Below are 17,399 nucleotides of genomic sequence, written 5' to 3'. Positions count from 1 at the left end.
CAGGTATCTTTCTAACTAGCTCTCCACCTTATTTTTTGAGTCAGGGGCTCAGTGAACCTGGAATTACCCTCGTTTGGCTAGACTAGCTAGCCATTAAGCCCGGCTCCTCAGTGCTGGGATTATGGGTGCATACTACCATGATCTGCTTTTATCTTTTTTTGGGGGGGGAGTAGGGTTGGGGTTTCAGGTAGGGTCTCACTCTAGCGTAGGTTGACCTGGAACTCACTCTGAAGCTCTAGGCTGGCTTCCAACTAACAGTGATCCTGTCTTAGCCTCCAGGATGCTGGATTAAAAGTGTGCACCACTACACCAGCCAGCTTTACAATTTTTTACATGGGTGCTGGAGATTGCAGTTCCTCATGCTAGTGTGGTAAATGGGTACAATGAGCTATCTCTGCAGCTCCAAGAACTCTTAGTTTTTAAGACTGTAGAATGTGTTCCCAGGCCCATTTCCAAATATATAGGCCAAGAATATACAAGGGACCTCTCATTGAACTTCCCAGTGGTCCAGCTACTAAAACCACATCCTTAAGTGAGCTTTGTTTTGAATTTTGTTTCTGTATGATAAAAAAGATCTTCTGAGACTTGTTAGATGAAGCAATTACCATAAATCCTAACAGAATCTAGCAGCAGGAAATAAAAATTTTCCTTCAGAGCCAGCTTTTATGTTTCAGGGAATGTCATTAGTGGCCACTGTGCTTTTTAAATACTGCCAAAATTAAGCTTAACAAATAAATCCTTAATACTGTTATACAAGTTGAGCAGGGAGGTGCCAATCTTGGTGGAAGCTCAAGTTATTAAGATCTTTCTCACACTGAAATAAAACTTCTACTGCTGTTCAAAAGCAAAACATTTAATGCAAACTAAGTTTTTGATAATTAAAAAAAAAATTTTTTCAAGATTTGGGCCAGGTGTGGTGGTGCATGTCTTTAATCCCAGCACTCAGGAGGCAGGGGTAGGAGGAACGTCTGAGTTTGAGGCCACCCTGAGACTTCATAGTGAATTACAAATCAGCCTGGGCTAGAGAAACCCTACCTCAAAAAACAAAACAAAATGAAAAAATTAAAAAAATTGGTAGCACTGGTGGGAAGGGGAATGAAAAAAACCAAGGCTGCCCATGTTACAAAAAGTTTTCTGGAATCTATTTCAATAAAATCAGAGCTTTAACTGCTACATCTTTTAAGACTGAATCTTTATTTTTTGAAAAACAGGTATTTCATACAATCTTTGCCATGTTAATGCAAATATGCAAAGAAGCATGTGTTGTTTTCCAAAAGATGCATTATGAACACTTAGGAAGTTGGTGTGATGTTTTCAACTTTTAACCTTAAATACAACCACAAAAATCATACCTATTAGAAGGCATTACATCCTTTTGTACAAAGAAGCCACTATTCGTACATGTTATAGGACAAGGAACATTCAGCTCAACTCATCTTGCTCTTAAATAATGGTAAAAACCAAACCAGTGAAGTGTGATGTCATTGGCACTGTTATTACAGGTGGAAATATAAGACATTTAAACTAGAAAAATAACTGACACAGTAACTTTAAACAGGAGCTGAAACTTCCACTGTCAGGAAAAAGGAAGAAAAAAACCCTTCATATAACCAGCCTGTTTTGAAAGGGGGGGGGGGAAACTACTAAAAGTTTGCACTTCAGAATATCTCATTCTTTTAAGTTTACATTTTCAAATATCCAGCTAATTGTGAGTTTTTATAACAGCATGAGTTTTTCCTAGTATGCCCACATTTCCAAGGAAAGCAATGTCCCTACATGGTTACTTTACACCTATCCCTTGAACTCAAAAAGTTTCTAAGACTATGCCCTTTTGTAAGTAAAGACAGTGGCATTGTAACCTAGGAAAAAAAGCAGGATAAGTGCAGCAAACCCTTGGGGTTCTGCAAAAGTGACCGCCCCCCATATCTTTACAAAATTTTGTGATGTTGGTTAGTCCTTCTAATCCTACCCAACTAAGTAGTTTTTCCTCACAAAAGTCCTATCCAAGTAACCGAACATGAAGCCTGCCTCTATATGACCACTGAAAACATTTTCTCCTCCTGGATTTAAGAAGAGCGAGAATATGGCTAATTCTAAATTACTGTCATAAAATCAGGGTCTAAGATGTAGCTCAGGGCTGGAGTTGTTTGCCTAGTACGTGCAAGGCCCTGGCTTCCACCCTTGGCACCACAAGGAAACATGTGCTAGCAAGTTATGCACTCACTGCTGCTTGCTGTAGATGAATAGTTAGTTCACAGGCTAGTTGAACGTGCTGCCATTAATATGAAAGGATGTGTGAGAAATGAAGAACCAGCTCCTTTGATTTTGGTACTGCCAAACAAGCCCCCAGAGTAATTACAAAAAAGGTGGAAGAATAGGCCAGGAAGACTTTTTGACTGAAAGTACTGTCTATAATACCCCAGATTAAAAAGGACCTTAAGACTGTACATCAACTCTAATATTTGGCTGTACTTGCATTGCCCTGCTTGGCATTTTTAAAAATGGCTCTTTCCTTAAAATTTCACACACTGGAACAACTACCATTAAAACAACAACAACAAACAACAATGCAGACAACACTAGACAATATTAAGAAAAGTACATACTAAGTTTAAGCAAAGGAGGGAAGTGTTAAGGGCAGAACTAATACAAACCCTTACCTGGGCCTTGAGCTCTGAAACAGCAATGGAAGGAAGCAGATCCAGAGCCCAATTATCAGTTCTCACAGCTATCTCAAAAAGCAAAACACTTAACACCAGTGTCAAATGCCAAACACAAAAGAATTTAAATAGTCATTCAGCAAACTATATTATACAAATTCACCGTCAGAAAAAGAAACAAGACACACCAACGAAATAGCAAGAGACAATTCTAGCTAGCCAAAGATAATAACATACAAAATTTCTAAGGATACTTTAAAAAGTTGGTTGTTTATAGGTTATTTTGCACCCCCTGGATTGTAGGAAAGAACAAGAGGGGGAAGACAGAGAAAAGGAGGGAGTGAGGAAAAGGGGAAAAGGAAGACGGGGGGGGGGGGGTTAGTGAGAGATCCCTGGTTTTCCACAGGTATTTTGTCATCAAAAAAATGTATAATTTCAAAACTACATCACTCTAACTGTACAATATTTTACAAGACAATCCCTCAAATATGGCCCTCTTCATATCTAACTTGATGAAGCCACTCACAGAAATTCAACCAGGCAAGGTTACATGCAGAGTAACATTGCAAATAGCATCTCAGAGGAAGCTGACCCTTACCAACTAGTAGGACTTGTCTGGAACGCAGTAAGCAGCAACCTTTGATGTCCTCAGCTGCTTCTGTCAGCCCTACTACCAAACTTACACAGTGTTTGTCATACTACCCTCTAAGGGCCCTTCCTAAAATAAAAATAATACATAATTTACCAGAGGCACATTTTCTGAAATAAAGCTGTCTTGTTTTTTGCTCGGATTAAGGTGCCACAGGTACCTCTGATTCCTGAAACTCAATACCAACTAGACTATAGGGACAAACAAGTGCAGTTTTATATCACAATGTTTTCCTGATGAACAATTTTGCTGAAGACTAATCTCAAAAAGTAGAGGTAAGGAAATGATGAATGCAGTTGCTCCCAAAGCCTCTAGGAAATAAAGCAGCATGCTAAATGCAGTATGGCATTATTATTCTAGCTGTTTTGATTGTTAAAAAAAATCAAAATCAGTGAAGCAAATAAAATTTAATAGACTAAATTCTTCAACTTGCTATTGGACACATGAGGACCCCAAAATACTTTTTTTTACAATGCTTGTTAAAGAAAGAAAGTACTGATTCACTCTCTTGTAGGTCAGGGATTAATGTAGATTAATGTGGCAATTAATATGGCAAACAGAACACAGACAAGGCCTAGAGCTATGTGGAATTTCCCCTTAGGATCCTTCAAGTTTGCATCTACTGGCAAGCATAAAGTAACCACTGTCCTAATGACCAAAATGCAAGGAAAATGTACAAGATTTTAATTGTGTTCTGTTTTTGTTGATCCGTGATTTTAATCCTATTTCAGTCTGGATTCTTATCATCGGTCAACTTACTCAGCTCACACAGTCGTCAGCACTGAAATGCAATGCTCAATCTGAAGAAGCCTTGGTCATGAGCTCACTATGCTCATCACCAAACAACCTATTAAAATGATGCAGAAGTAAAGCACTTCACACGTGACTTTAACAAATGAGCCTAAGGATGTTGGTAGTTCTCACTTTTGCTGGTGTTTCACGTGCATGTACTAAAATACCAAGTAAACTAAAGCACTTCTAATTTTTTTGGAAATTAAAAGTATCAGATGACAAAACTGAATTAAAAAACATTTCACTCCCCCTCTACCAGAACATCACTTTATTGTTACTCTGCCATCAACAATGTAAAATTCTAATAGGCACTCTATCTTGGTTTGTAAAAAGATAAAAGATTCCATCAGATTAGCTATTTCCTATGAAAGAAACTACAGCAATCACAGAAGAGCAAAAATTTGAATGACCTTCAAAGAATGCACACTGTAAGCAAAGGGGAGTGTACATTAAATCAAACATCTGTTAGATTCATTGCTTTTGCATGCACAGTGACAATTCTGGAAACTGTACATGATAGAATCACAGAAGTGACTTAAATAGCCAGAATTACATTTTGTATGTGATCATCAACCTTTAAACAATCCTTGAATTTTCCATATTATCACTGGTTTTGGAGTAATTCTTGTTTGTCTCTCCAAATATGTTAACAGCATGAAGATGGAAATAGGATTGAAACAAAAGTGAATCTAAAAAGACTAATCTACTACTGGATCTAGGAAATGGGAAGGTTGGGAACTGGTAAGGTGATTGGAAGGAGTGGGGATTGATGGGTATTTTTTTTTTCTTCATTTCAGTTCTTCCAAATAATGTGTCTACTACATTGCTCTTCATTTTCAGTCCATTTCTGAAATTCATCCCACATAGCCTATTTGTACTTACTGGTCAACCCAACCAGTACTATTGCCAAGCAACCAGTGTTTCACGAGAATCTGAATGCATCAAATCTTCCTTGGCTGTGATTTCTTCGCGGCCCCAGTTTTCTCTCTTTCTGAGCGGGGTTTGTTTTTCCTGGATTGTACACAGGGTCAGGTGGAATAGAGTTCCAAGTCACTCTGTGCTCCATAGCACCCCGATTTCTTTCTCAGCTAACCTCCTGACACGTTTGCGGCTGTTCTGTGGCAGAAAGACAATCTCCGTGTGCAGGCGGTGAGCTTGCTTTCTTCACCCTTGACCCTGGGGTTGCAGGCCATGGTGTTGGGCGTATCCCTGAGTGCAGCTGTCCCGCAGGATTCACTTCCTAGTGCACCGAGATTTCCTAGGTTTCCTCAGAGTAAGCCCCCAGTTGCATCACCACCGACTGTGTGGTGTGGCTTTGGATGCCTGAGGCTGAGTTGATTCTGGTGGATGTCTGACCTCGCTTAACCAGACTCATCTACTGTGCTGCTGTTCACACCCAAGCTGTCCAACCTTCATACAGCTGAGCCAAGTTATCTAGATTAGTTGCTTCTTTAATGACATGGTCAACCTGTAAACATAGGCAGGACATAATTAAAGCCACTGAGAACTTGCAAGCACATAGGTCATATGAAAGTTACACAAATTATTTTAGAGTAAGCTCCAACCATCCCAACCAATATAAAGGATGAGCAGCTGTTAGGGTGGAAATGTGAGGTTAAGCTCTCCCAAACCCAGATTACAAGGTTGTGCCTTAGGGAAGTCAAGCCCCTTATAGCCTAATTGATCCAGGGATGCAAAACACCATACCCACTTGTTCTGAAGATACATCTGTGAAATGTTAGAACAATGACCCAAGTATGCGTAAAACTGGTGAGTCTAAGTAAAAAGTATGGCTTTCCTAAAATAGTTTTCTTTTTGGTTTTTCAAGGTAGCATCTCACTCTAGCTCAGGTTAACCTGGACTTCACTATGTAGTTTCAGGGTTGCCTTGAACTCATGGCAATCCTCCTACCTCTGCCTCCTGAGGGCTGGGATTAAATGTGTGTGCCACCACATGCAGTTCCTAAAATATTTTTTTAAATTTTTTTGGCTTATTTTTATTTATTTGAGAGCAACAGACAAGAGAAAGAAAGAGGCAGAGAGAGAGAATGGGTGTGCCAGGGTCTCCAGCCACTGCAAATGAACTCCAGATGCGTGCGCCCCCATGTGCATCTGGCTAACGTGGGTCCTGGGGAATCGAGCCTCACTCAAGCCAGGGTCCTTAGGCTTCCCAGGCAAGCACATAATCGCTAAGTCATCTCTCCAGCCCCTAAAATAATTTTTTAAGTTAAAAATTTTTCTGAAGTGACAGGAGTGCTCAGTATTGCAATATCTCCATCACACTTTCCAAGGCTCAGGGTCTATTGCAGAAGTGGTGGCGGAAAGAATGTAAGACCCAAAGGAAGGGTAGGATTCCTTACAACGTGCTCCTCCAGACATAAAATGGCCTGGATATCCATGACCTCACAGTGCCTGACACTACCTACACAAGACCATCATAATAAGAGGAAAAGATCATGACAACAAAATAAAAGAGAGACTGATTGTGGGCTGGAGAGATGGCTTAGCGGTTAAGCGCTTGCCTGTGAAGCCTAAGGACGCCGGTTCCCCAGGTCCCACTTTAGCCAGATGCACAAGGGGGCACATGGATCTGGAGTTCGTTTGCAGAGGCTGGAAGCCCTGGCGCGCCCATTCCCTCTTTCTCCCTCTATCTGTCTTTCTTTCTGTGTCTGTCGCTCTCAAATAAATAAATAAAAATTTAAAAAAAAAAGTTTAAAAAAAAAAAGAGAGACTGATTGATATGGGGAGGGGATATGATGGAGAATGGAGTTTCAAAGGGAAAAGTGGGGGGAGGGAGAGTATTATCATGGGATATTTTTTATAATCATGGAAATTGTTAATAATTGATTTTCCCTTTTTGTGTTTTTTTTCAAGGTACATTTTCTCTCTAGCCCAGGCTGACTTGGAATTCACTATGTCAAAATTGTCAATATATTTTTTTCTTTTTAGTTTTTTGAGGTAGGGTCTCACTCTAGCCCAGGGTGACCTGGAATTCACTACGTACTCTCAGGTGGCCTGGAACTCATGTGATCCTCCTACCTCTGCTTCCCCAGTACTGGGATTAAAGGTGTGGGCTACCACACCCAGCCTTCAATGTTATTTTCATTTGAGAAAGGGAAAGAGAGAGAGACAGAGAGAATATGGTGGGTATAGATGTACCAGGGCCCTCCTGCCCCTGCAAATGAACTCTAGAGGCATGTGCCACGCCACTTTATGCATCTGGTTTTACATGAGTACTGGGGAAATCAAACTTGGGCTGTTATGCTTTATCAGCAAGCATCTTTAGCCACCAAGTCATGTCTCCAGCCCCCCAAATTTTCAAAATAAATAGATGGGGGCTGAATCATCCTAAAATTTCTATATATAAACAAAATGTAATCTGGTTATAGGTATGATGACACATGCTTATAATCCCAGAGCTAAGAAGCTGCCAGAGCAGGACTTTTCAAGTTCAGGTCACCCTAGACTACAAAGTGAGACCTTGCATCAAAAAAAACAAGGACCAAACCGGGCATGGTGCTGTACGCCTTTAATATCCCAGCACTCGGGAGGCAGAGGTAGGTGGATCCCCATGAGTTCAGGGCCACCCTGAGACTACATAGTGAGTTCCAGGTCAGCCTGGACTAGAGTGAGACCCTATCTCAAAAAAACAAAAAAGGAATGAGGCCAAGCGTGGTGGTGCACTCCTTTCATCCAGACATGGGAGGCAGAGGTAGGAGGATTGCTGTGAGTTTGAGGCCACCCTGAGACTACAACCTGAGCTAGAGTGGGACCCTACCTCAAAAACTCAAAAAAACAAGGGCTGAGAAACATCAGTGATAAGGTGTCTGCCTGGCATATATGGGATTCTGAGTTCAAATTCCCAGCACCACAAAATAAGCAAACAAAAGAGTACACATACAAGTGCAAACCTAATAGGAAAATTTGAGAGTAATGACCATACAAAAACTATGGCTGTGTGTGGTAGTGCCCAAAGGCAGAGCTAGGAGGATTGCTGAGTCTGAGGACAGCCCTAAGACTACATAGTAAATTCCAGGTCAGCCTTTGCTAGAGGAAGACTGTGCCTCAAAACCCTGAAAAACCATGGACATTTTACTCCTCCCCAAAATGCCATATTCCCTTCAGGTAGTCCTTTTTACAACGAAAATTAACTTGAGGCTGATGGAGGATTAGTGTTGAAAAAGAACAGCGAGGGAAAGAGTGTTAACAGGGAAGAGTCAGAGCAACGGGGTGAATACTGCACAACTCTAAAGCTGAGTTACTTAAAATCGTCTGATATTCTGAAAGAAGGCTTAAGTACCTTATTTCTTAATGAAGTAAGAAGTGGGTGTAGAGTCTTAAACCTCACTTTCCAACAATATTAAGGTATACAGCTCAACTTTAAAAAGGTTACCTGCTCAGCAACTGACATCCTCCTGTTGGGATCAACATCTCTGCCCTCTAACTTTGCTTTCACTCTCTTCCACACACTCACTGCATAGGAGTTTCTCTCTTGTACAGCTAGGAAGCAATGAAAACATCTAAGTCAAATCAACATTTTTGTACAGACTTTGAAGGTAGCCTTATTCTAACTCATTACCTTTCCCAGTTTTAGGGTCTCTGACAGCCTTTTTGGGACTACAGGCAATGTTTTTGCCAGTTCCAGGGATGGTGCTTGGTGGAGTATCTGCTGATGTAGCAAGATTTTTCTGGGCCAGCTTTTTAGCATTCTGGGACATGACATCTGGCTGAGTTTTCTGTCCAGTGTTGCTCCGGACTGCTACAGACAAAGAAATGGTAGCTCAATATATATGCCAAACAGAAAATGGAGGGAGCAGGGAGAGAAGAGGGCAAAGATGGCTGATGGCAAGATTTCCAAATTACTTAACTATAGCCTTGAATGTCTTTATCTACTGACATGAGCTTCTTTACAATATAGCCTAAAAAATAGGATGCTCACATATGAACTAATACAATGATATTCACTTGCCACCAGCTTGTGGCAACTAAAAGCCAAACACACCTTCACTATGCAAAGACAAAAGCTCAATACGGTACAGGCATAGAATGGCTGACTTGAAATTCATGGTGATCCCCTTACCTCTAATCTCCTTTAATCCCAGAGCTGGGATTAGAGATGTGTCAACAAACCCAACCAATGTTTTTACTTTCATATTTCTATCATATATTTGCAAAGAGAGTAAAAGAGATACAAAAAAAAAAAAAAGGGCACACTAGAGCCTCTTGCCACTGTAAATGAACTCCAGATGATGTGCTATTTTGTACATCTGGCTTTACACAGGTAGTAGGGGATTGAACACAGGCTGTCAAGTTTTGAAGGAAAGCACTGAGCCATCTCATCTTAAGTCATTTCAACAAGATGCCAATTTAAGCTGGCCATGGTGGCACATGCCTTTAATCCCAGCACTTGGGAGGCAGAGGTAGGTAGATCATCATGGGTTTGAGGCCACCCTGAGACTACATAGTCAATTCAAGGTCAGCCTGGACTAGAGTGAAACCCTGTCTTGTAAACAACAAAACAAAACAAAAAGACACCAACTTAATATTAAGTTGGAAAGTACAACACAAATCACATTCACAAAATGACCCCATTGTTTGTGCATGTGTGTGCGTATTTATAGAGAAGCAAGCAAATACAAGATGTTTTTAACTAGTTACCACTAGTTGGAATGGAATTATAATTTTTTCTTCTATTAAGTATTATTCTAAATTTCCTAATAGACATACATTTTTCAAATATTTGGATTAAAAGTATGCCTTTAGTCTCAGCATATGGGAGGCAGAGGCAGGAGGATCGCTCTGAGTTCAAGGCCAGCCTGGGACTAAAGAGTGAGTTCCAGGTCAGCCTGGGCTAGTGTGAGACCCTACCTCAAACAAAGGTATCTGATGGCTGAAGAGATGGCTCAAGGACTAAGGGCACTTCTTGTGAAAACATGAGAGCCTGACGGGGGTTCTCCAGGACCCATATTAAACATCTGGGCATGTTGATGACAGCTGCAACTCCAGTTGCATAGGGGAGCAGAGACTGGATTCCCAAACTTTAGGGGGTAATGGAGGAGGAGGACATGCTCTAGGGTTAGTAGAGCCTGGCTCAATCAACAACTGGAAGAAGAGCAATTTAGCAGAAAACCCAAAGTTCTGCTCCAGCCACTGCAGCAAATCATTTCCTACTATAGGCAAGAACAAGGGCATGGCAAGAGTATACACATAAGCACTGAAGGGCACTCTTACATACACAATATGTTAGGTTGAGATAGTTTGGGCCTCAGACATGTATCCTGCTTTAACCTCTAAAGGTCTGGGACTATTGGCCCTTATCACCATACCCAGTCTTACAGGTGGTTCTTTTTTCGGTTTTACAAGGCAGGGTCTTGCTCTAGTCCAGCTGACTTGGAATTCACTATGTAGTCTCAAGGTGGCCTCAAACTCACAGCGATCCACCTACCTCTGCTTCCCAAGTGCTGGGATTAAAGGCCACTATGCCCGGTTTACAATTTTTTTTATAAGGGATTCTAATCCATTTGCTTCAATACAAAGCTATCAGAGCTACACTTCCTGTTTTGTTTTGGGTTTTTGCTTGTTTATTGAGATAGGTTCTCAACACTAAGCCCAGACTAGCCTCAAACTTATTACTACCCTAAGCCTCCCTGGTACTGGGATTATAGATGTACCAGGCTCATAAAATAAAAATTTAAAAGAGTATTTGAACCAGGTGTGGTGGCACACACCTTTAATCCCAGCACTAGGGAGGCAGAGATAGGAGGATTGGCTAAATTCAAGGCCACCAAGAGATTACATAGTGAGTTCCAGGTTTTGTCTGTGACCCCCACCTCAAAAAACAAAATAAAACAAAAAGACTATTTGAATATTAAGTATTTTTGGTCTCTCTCATGAGTAGTTTTAAAGATAATACAAAATCTAACAAAGATAATACAAAATAGTTTGAGGGACTGGAGAGATGGCTCAATGGTTAAGGTGCTTGCCCACAAAGCCTAAAAACTGGGGTTCAATTCCCCAGCAACCTATGTGAGCCAGATGCACAAGGTGGCCCATGTGTCTGAAGTTCACCTGCCATGGCTAGAGGCCCTGGTGTGCTCATTCTCTCTCCCATCCCCCTCATGAATGAATAAAAAATAATTTAAAATACAGTTTGATCCATGAGAGTTAAAGTAATCCCTTTGCAAATGTAGTGACTTAAATAGGCTGACCTGGAATTCACTATGTAGTCTCAGGCCTCAAACTCTTGGCAATCCCTCTACCTCACACCTCCCGAGTGCTAGGATTAAAGGGTTCTAACCACCTTAGTCTTTATGTATGAACAGTCAATCGTTCAAGACCAAGCTCTCTTTTCTTACCTGCAGCAAAGGATGGCTGATAAGTAGCAGATGATGTTGGGCTTGAACATTCATTTGTTGCATCGGTGACTAAGGGTGATGCAAAACTCACTAAATTATTATAGATACTGAAATACAAAATTAATGAAATACTTATTATGAGAAACATTAAAATAAAACTTAAATTGCAGGATGCAGCTATAGTTACACATGTTTTACTTGTATTTGATCTATGTTGGTCAGAAGGCATTCTTACCTCTGACTTTGTGTTTTCAGTTCTTTCAGGGTAGGAGTGATCTCCTGGAGCATTTCAACATGTTCTTGACTTCGAACCTGACCCATAGCTTGGACTAATGTGAATAGAACCGTCTGAATATTGTCTTGCCATGATTTGTATTCGCCCAAGAACTGCCTGACACTGTTCTCATAGGGAACATCTTCACCATCTGCCAGAGCAGCTTCTTCATCCTGCCAGCAACACCACAGTGATTAGGTAGGAAATGTGGGCTTGGTTCAGCAATTACTTTAAAAAAAAAAAAAGTTTTATTTTCATTTATTATTTGACACAGAAAGAGGGAGGGGGAGAAGAGAGAGAGAGAGAGAGAGAGAGAGAGAGACAGATAATGGGTATGCCAGGGCCTCCAACCACTGCAAACAAACTCCAGATAGATGCATGTGCCCCCTTGTGCCTCTGGCTATGTGGGTCCTGAGGAATTGAACCTGGGTGCTTTGGCTTTGCAGTTAAGTGAATTTCAGGTCAGCCTGGATTAGAGTGAGATTCCCCCCCCCCAAAAAAAAACAGCCTGGGCTAGAGCAAAAGTGAGACCCTAATCAATAAATTAAAAAAATCAAAAACAATTAAAAAGTTGACAAGGGCAGGGGAGGTGGCTCAATTTATAGGTGCTTGTTTGAAAAGCCTGTCAGCCTGGGTTCAATTCCCCAACACCCACATGAAGCAGGACTTATAAAGTGGCACTTGCATCTGGTATTCATTTGCGGTAGCAGGAGACTTCAGTGTGCCTCCCCCCCTCCCCCAGAGGCATGTGTGCGTGCACAATTAATTAAAAGCTGAGTCAGATGTGGTGACTCGTGCCTTTAATCCCTGTACTAAAAGTAGCTGAGGCAGGATTGTTAAAAGTTAGAGGTTATCAACTTGTGGTCTAAGCTAAAAAAAAAAAAGGTAGCATGATGCTCACACAAGGCCAATAGTGGTGCCCAGTCATGGTGAGAAACCAACTACTCTACTCAGTAGAACGGAACCCATAGCTGGCGCTGGGGTCAAGTAAGAACCATATCCACTACCAAGCTCCCACCAATCGTGAGCTACAAGAGGACTTACACCTATTAAATTCTCTCTCTAAAAACAAAACCAAAAAAACAAAGGTTATCCCATTTATCTGGTGCTAACTTCACTCTCCGTTGGAGAATTTGCTTCTCTTTTTCAGATGGATACATTCTAAGGAGAGAACCAGTCCATCGTACCTCAAAAGGGCCCCAGCTGAAACCAAGAGTAACTGGGGAAATGAGCAAGAGTGCTGCTCCCTTGGTGAACCTGGTACCAGCACAAGGGTGAAGGAGATAGACACAGAGAACACTCAACTCCTACCAAACCAGATATCCAGAGACACAGAGGCTCCCAAGACTTCATCACTGAAGCAGACCTAAAATGAACCCAACATGGCTCAGGGAAATTTGTGGAAGAGGGGGATGGAAAGAATATTGGAGCCACACGTTGAGTCATTATGCACAGAGACATTGCCTCTTACCCATAACTGATAGCTAACTCTACAGTGAACGACCCACATTCCCCAATGAGGAGGGTCCCTGCAGAGGGGAGAGGACAGGGAGGAGGTTAACGATGGTACCAACATGACCGTATACATTGTGTACATAACTAATAATAACAAGAGAAAAAAAAAAGGCCCTTGCTTGCAAAAAAAAAAGTTAGATATTATAAACCAGACTTGGTGGCTCACGCCTTTAATCCCAGCACTTGGGAGGCAGAATTAAGAGGATTGCTGTGAGTTCCAGGCTACCCTGAGACTACACAGTGAATTCCAGGTCAACCTGGGCTAGAGTGAGACCTTGCCTCGGGGGGAAAAAAAAGTGAGCAGCTGGGCAGCTTTAGAGATTGCTCAGTAGTAAAAGGTGCTTGCTTGAGGGCCAGGGTCCAATAATACCCTAGTACCCACATAAAGGCAGAAGCACACAGTGATGCATGCATCTGGAGTTTACTTGCGGCAGCAGGAGGCCCTTTTCTACCTTCTCTTCCCTCTACTTCTTCTTCTCTCCCCTCACCTTCAAATGAACTGTCTCAAAAGGTCGAAAGAGAGGAGAAACACCCCAAGATTGTCCTCTGACCGCCACATGCAGGTACTCAGAGACACAGACAGACACACACACACACAAACACAACAAACATCATATACTTATATATACATAAATTTAAAAAAAACTGATGTGCTGACTCACACCTTTAATCCTAGCACTTGGGAGGCAGAAACAGGAAGATCACCCTGAGGTCAAGTCACCCTAAGACTACATACTGAATTCCAGGTCAGTTTGGACTAGAGTGAAACCCTATCTGAAAATAGAAACATAAATTAAGGTGCTGAGCATGGTGGCTCATGCCTTTAATGCCTGCACTCGGGAGGCAGAGGTAGGAGGATCACTGTGAGTTCGAGGCCACTCTGAGCCTTCATAGTGAATCCCAGCTCAGCTTGGGCTACAGTGAGACCCTACCTCGAAAAACCAAAAGGAAAAAAAATGAAAAAGAAATTTTAAAAAATCTCCATGTTGAGGGTCAAACCTAGAGCTTTAGCCACGTGTGGTGGTGCATGCCTTAATCCCAGCACTCCAGGGCCAGAAGTAGGAGGATCATACTGAGTTTGAGGCCAGTTTTAAGACTACAGAGTAAGTTCCATGTCAGCCTGGGTTAAGACCCTACCTCAAAAAACAAGTAACAAAATGCTGAAGATATAACTGAGAAATGACTTTTGTTTACAACATGTTTCCTATTCTTCCACAAACAAAGATACTTCTAATTTCATGAGAGAGTTAACTACGTTGTTGGAGTTAGTCTTACCTTAGCCATGGCTTTCAGGAGGTGCTTGACATCTCCAAGCTGCCGGTTATGGCCAGTGAGCACAGTCTTTATATTATCCACCAGATTCTGGATCGTTTCAGAGACTGTTTCTATTTGTTGCTCCTTCTCTGTCTGAATAGCCCTCTGAGTGGACATATCCTGGGTCAGCTGCTTGTGTGCTGATAGAAGCCATTCAGAACTGCCAATAGGATGTTCAAGACTTGTGTCCTAAATAGAACAAACATTAAACAAATGTTCTATCATTAAATGAAAGTCCTATCATTGTCGTCATCACCATCAACCACTCACTACCATTACAAAAAGATATACCTGAGTCATTGCTATACATTTTGTTCACCTTTCAGAACTTTATATAACTTGTAAAAATTCTTTTCATTCATATTATCAAACAAATAATAACTTGTTTAAAGGCCAAAAGCAAGATTTAATCATCACGACATCCCTGTAACAACATTTTACACATACTATGTGCTCAATAAATTGGGAGGCAGATGTAGGAGGATCACTGTGAGACTGAGGCCACCCTGATATTACATAGTGAATTGCAGATCAGGCTGGGCTAGAGTGAAACTCTACCTTGAAAAACAGAGAGAAAAAAAAAGTGATCTGAATCTAGGTTGACCAACAGTTGAACACTGGCCTGTTTTCATCAGCAGTGTTTTTATTACTACCACCAGACTCACCACTCTCTGTAATAAACGAAGTTCTAATTCAGAGACTGAACTGTTGAACTGGGATGCAAATGAACACATTTGCTGACACCGTTTGATCAGTTCAAATAAGGCAGCATCCAGGTTTAAGGCTTCTGCAGTTCTCGTTCGTAAACTTTCAAAATGAATGATATTGCTGCACAGAAAAGTGACCTATGAAGAAAGAAATGATGATAGGGAGGAGGAAATTAATGAAATAAAAAGTAATGCCTGGGGCTGGAGAGATGGCTTAGCGTTTAAGTGCTTGCCTGTGAAGTCTAAGGACCCCAGTTTGAGGCTCGATTCCCCAGTACCCATATAAGCCAGATGCACAAGGGGGCACATGCGTCTGGAGTTCATCTGTAGTGGCTGGAAGCCTCAGTGTGCCCATTCTCTCTGTCTGCCTCTTTCTCTGCCTGTCACTCTCAAATAAATAAATAAACAAAAAAATTATTTTAAAAAAGTAATGCCTATTCATTTTTGGTAACTAGAACTGGTCCTAAAAATTTGCCTCATCTGAAAAGGCTCTAAGTGCATATTTTGAGTCTATCATTACTTTAAGGTACGAGATAAAAACACCTAAAAAAAATTAGAAGAGGTATTTTCTATACTTCTTTGGCATGTATGCGGGCACATAGACGTTTAGACTGGAGATCAATACGGGCTGTCTGCCTCAACTGCTCTCTACCTCATGTTTTGAGACAGGGTCTCTTACTGAACTTGGAGTTTGCCAATTAGACTAGACTGGCTAGCTAGGAAGTTGCAAGGTCCTTCCTGTTTCTACCTTACCAGTTTTGAGATTATAGACACAAGCTGTAATATGCAGCTCTGTACGTGGCTATTAGAGATCTAAAGTCGGGTCTTCATGCTTGTGTGGAAGCACTTTACTGACTGACCCATCTCAGCCCTACATGGTTGCTTTTACACAGAAAATTTATTCTGTAACAAAATTACTATTAAAAATACATGTGTTGTATCCAATTTTTAGGAAACATTTCTAGCACAATGCTCCTCTTTTATTTCTATTGTCTAACTTCAAAACAAGTCAGGGCTGGAGAGATGGCTTTGCAGTTAAAGTGCCTGTATGAAAAACCAAAGGACCCAGGTTCAATTCCCCAGGACCCATGTAAGCCAGGTGCACAAGGTGGCGCATGTATCTGGAGTTTTGTTTGCAGCAGCTGAAGGCCCTGGCATGACATTCTATCAAATAAAATAAAATAAAATTAAAATTAAAATAATAAGTCAGTATTGAGTAGCATTTAGATACATTTTAAAACACATAATTAACAATACTGTGTTATATATCTGAGATGTATGTGCTTTTCATCAGAGCTTACTTAATTTTTTAAGTTCCATTGGGCTTACTAAGTATTTCAGTGGGAGAAAAAGCCTAAAGAAGTAACCATCTGTGAGAAAAGTGCAGCCTATGAATTATAGCAGGGCCATTCCTCCCCAGAACTCCCCACATCTTATTTCCCATAGGTTTCATAATTCTCAAATTGAATATGATGGGGCACAGGATCACAGTACCTGGCTTGCTCTCTGGCTTTCTTTGAGGACGAGATTTCTTCTTTCAGCTATTGTTGCTTCAAAATCCTGCAGGACAGGTGCCAATTGAGGGTTGGCACCACCTGCCCACTTGAGTCGCTGCTCAATACTTGCTTCAAGTGCTGCTAGTTTCTCCTACAAAAGCCAGCAGAATCCCTGAGCCTTTACAACAGCCTCTGCTACCTATCTGTCACACATTTTAAAATAATACAAGAGACTCAAATGAAGCAGGGGTGGGGCATACATAGTAGAACACACTTGCAACAGCTTTCTTTTGAAACTTTTTTTTTTTTTTTTTTTGGTTTTCTGAGGTAGGGTCTCACTCTAGTTCAGGCTGACCTGGAATTCACTGTGTAGTCTCAGGGTGGCCTCGAACTCACTGTGGTCCTCCTACCTCTGCCTCCCAAGTGCTGGGATTAGAGGCATGCACCACCATACCTGGCTTCAATTTTTTTTCTTTACTTAGAAAATTACTTGGTGAAGTGGGCATGGTGGTGCATGCCTTTAATCCCAGCACTCCAGAGGCAGAGGTAGGAGGACCACAGTGAGTTCGAGGCCACCCTGAGACTACACAGTGAATTCCAGGTCAGCCTGAACTAGAGTGAGACCCTACCTTAAAAAA

At 41.4% G+C, this 17,399-nt stretch overlaps 1 protein-coding gene across 6 annotated transcripts in view; it reads right to left on the bottom strand.

Moving 5' to 3' along the window:
• Positions 1-4,354: 4,354 nt before the first annotated feature.
• The window catches only part of Smg1 (SMG1 nonsense mediated mRNA decay associated PI3K related kinase), a 135,031-nt gene continuing 121,986 nt past the window's right edge, over positions 4,355-17,399 (bottom strand). For 5 of the 6 annotated variants that reach the window (XM_045135710.1, XM_045135711.1, XM_045135714.1 and 2 more), the window contains 8 exons: positions 16,760-16,912; positions 15,224-15,403; positions 14,520-14,747; positions 11,691-11,902; positions 11,456-11,562; positions 8,680-8,859; positions 8,494-8,600; positions 4,355-5,569 (listed from right to left, as the gene is read on the bottom strand). In XM_045135710.1, coding sequence (XP_044991645.1) covers positions 5,492-5,569; positions 8,494-8,600; positions 8,680-8,859; positions 11,456-11,562; positions 11,691-11,902; positions 14,520-14,747; positions 15,224-15,403; positions 16,760-16,912 — 1,245 coding nt within the window. In that variant the 3' untranslated portion in view covers positions 4,355-5,491. The remainder of the gene's footprint in view (positions 5,570-8,493; positions 8,601-8,679; positions 8,860-11,455; positions 11,563-11,690; positions 11,903-14,519; positions 14,748-15,223; positions 15,404-16,759; positions 16,913-17,399) is intronic. The other variant, XM_045135712.1, reaches the window with a different exon arrangement.

This window comes from Jaculus jaculus, chromosome 16, assembly GCF_020740685.1.
Source record: "Jaculus jaculus isolate mJacJac1 chromosome 16, mJacJac1.mat.Y.cur, whole genome shotgun sequence".
In the NCBI taxonomy this organism is placed as follows: Eukaryota; Metazoa; Chordata; class Mammalia; order Rodentia; family Dipodidae; genus Jaculus; species Jaculus jaculus.
The sequence above is the reverse complement of the archived record's forward strand: the minus strand, read 5'-3'. Positions and strand labels throughout refer to the sequence as shown.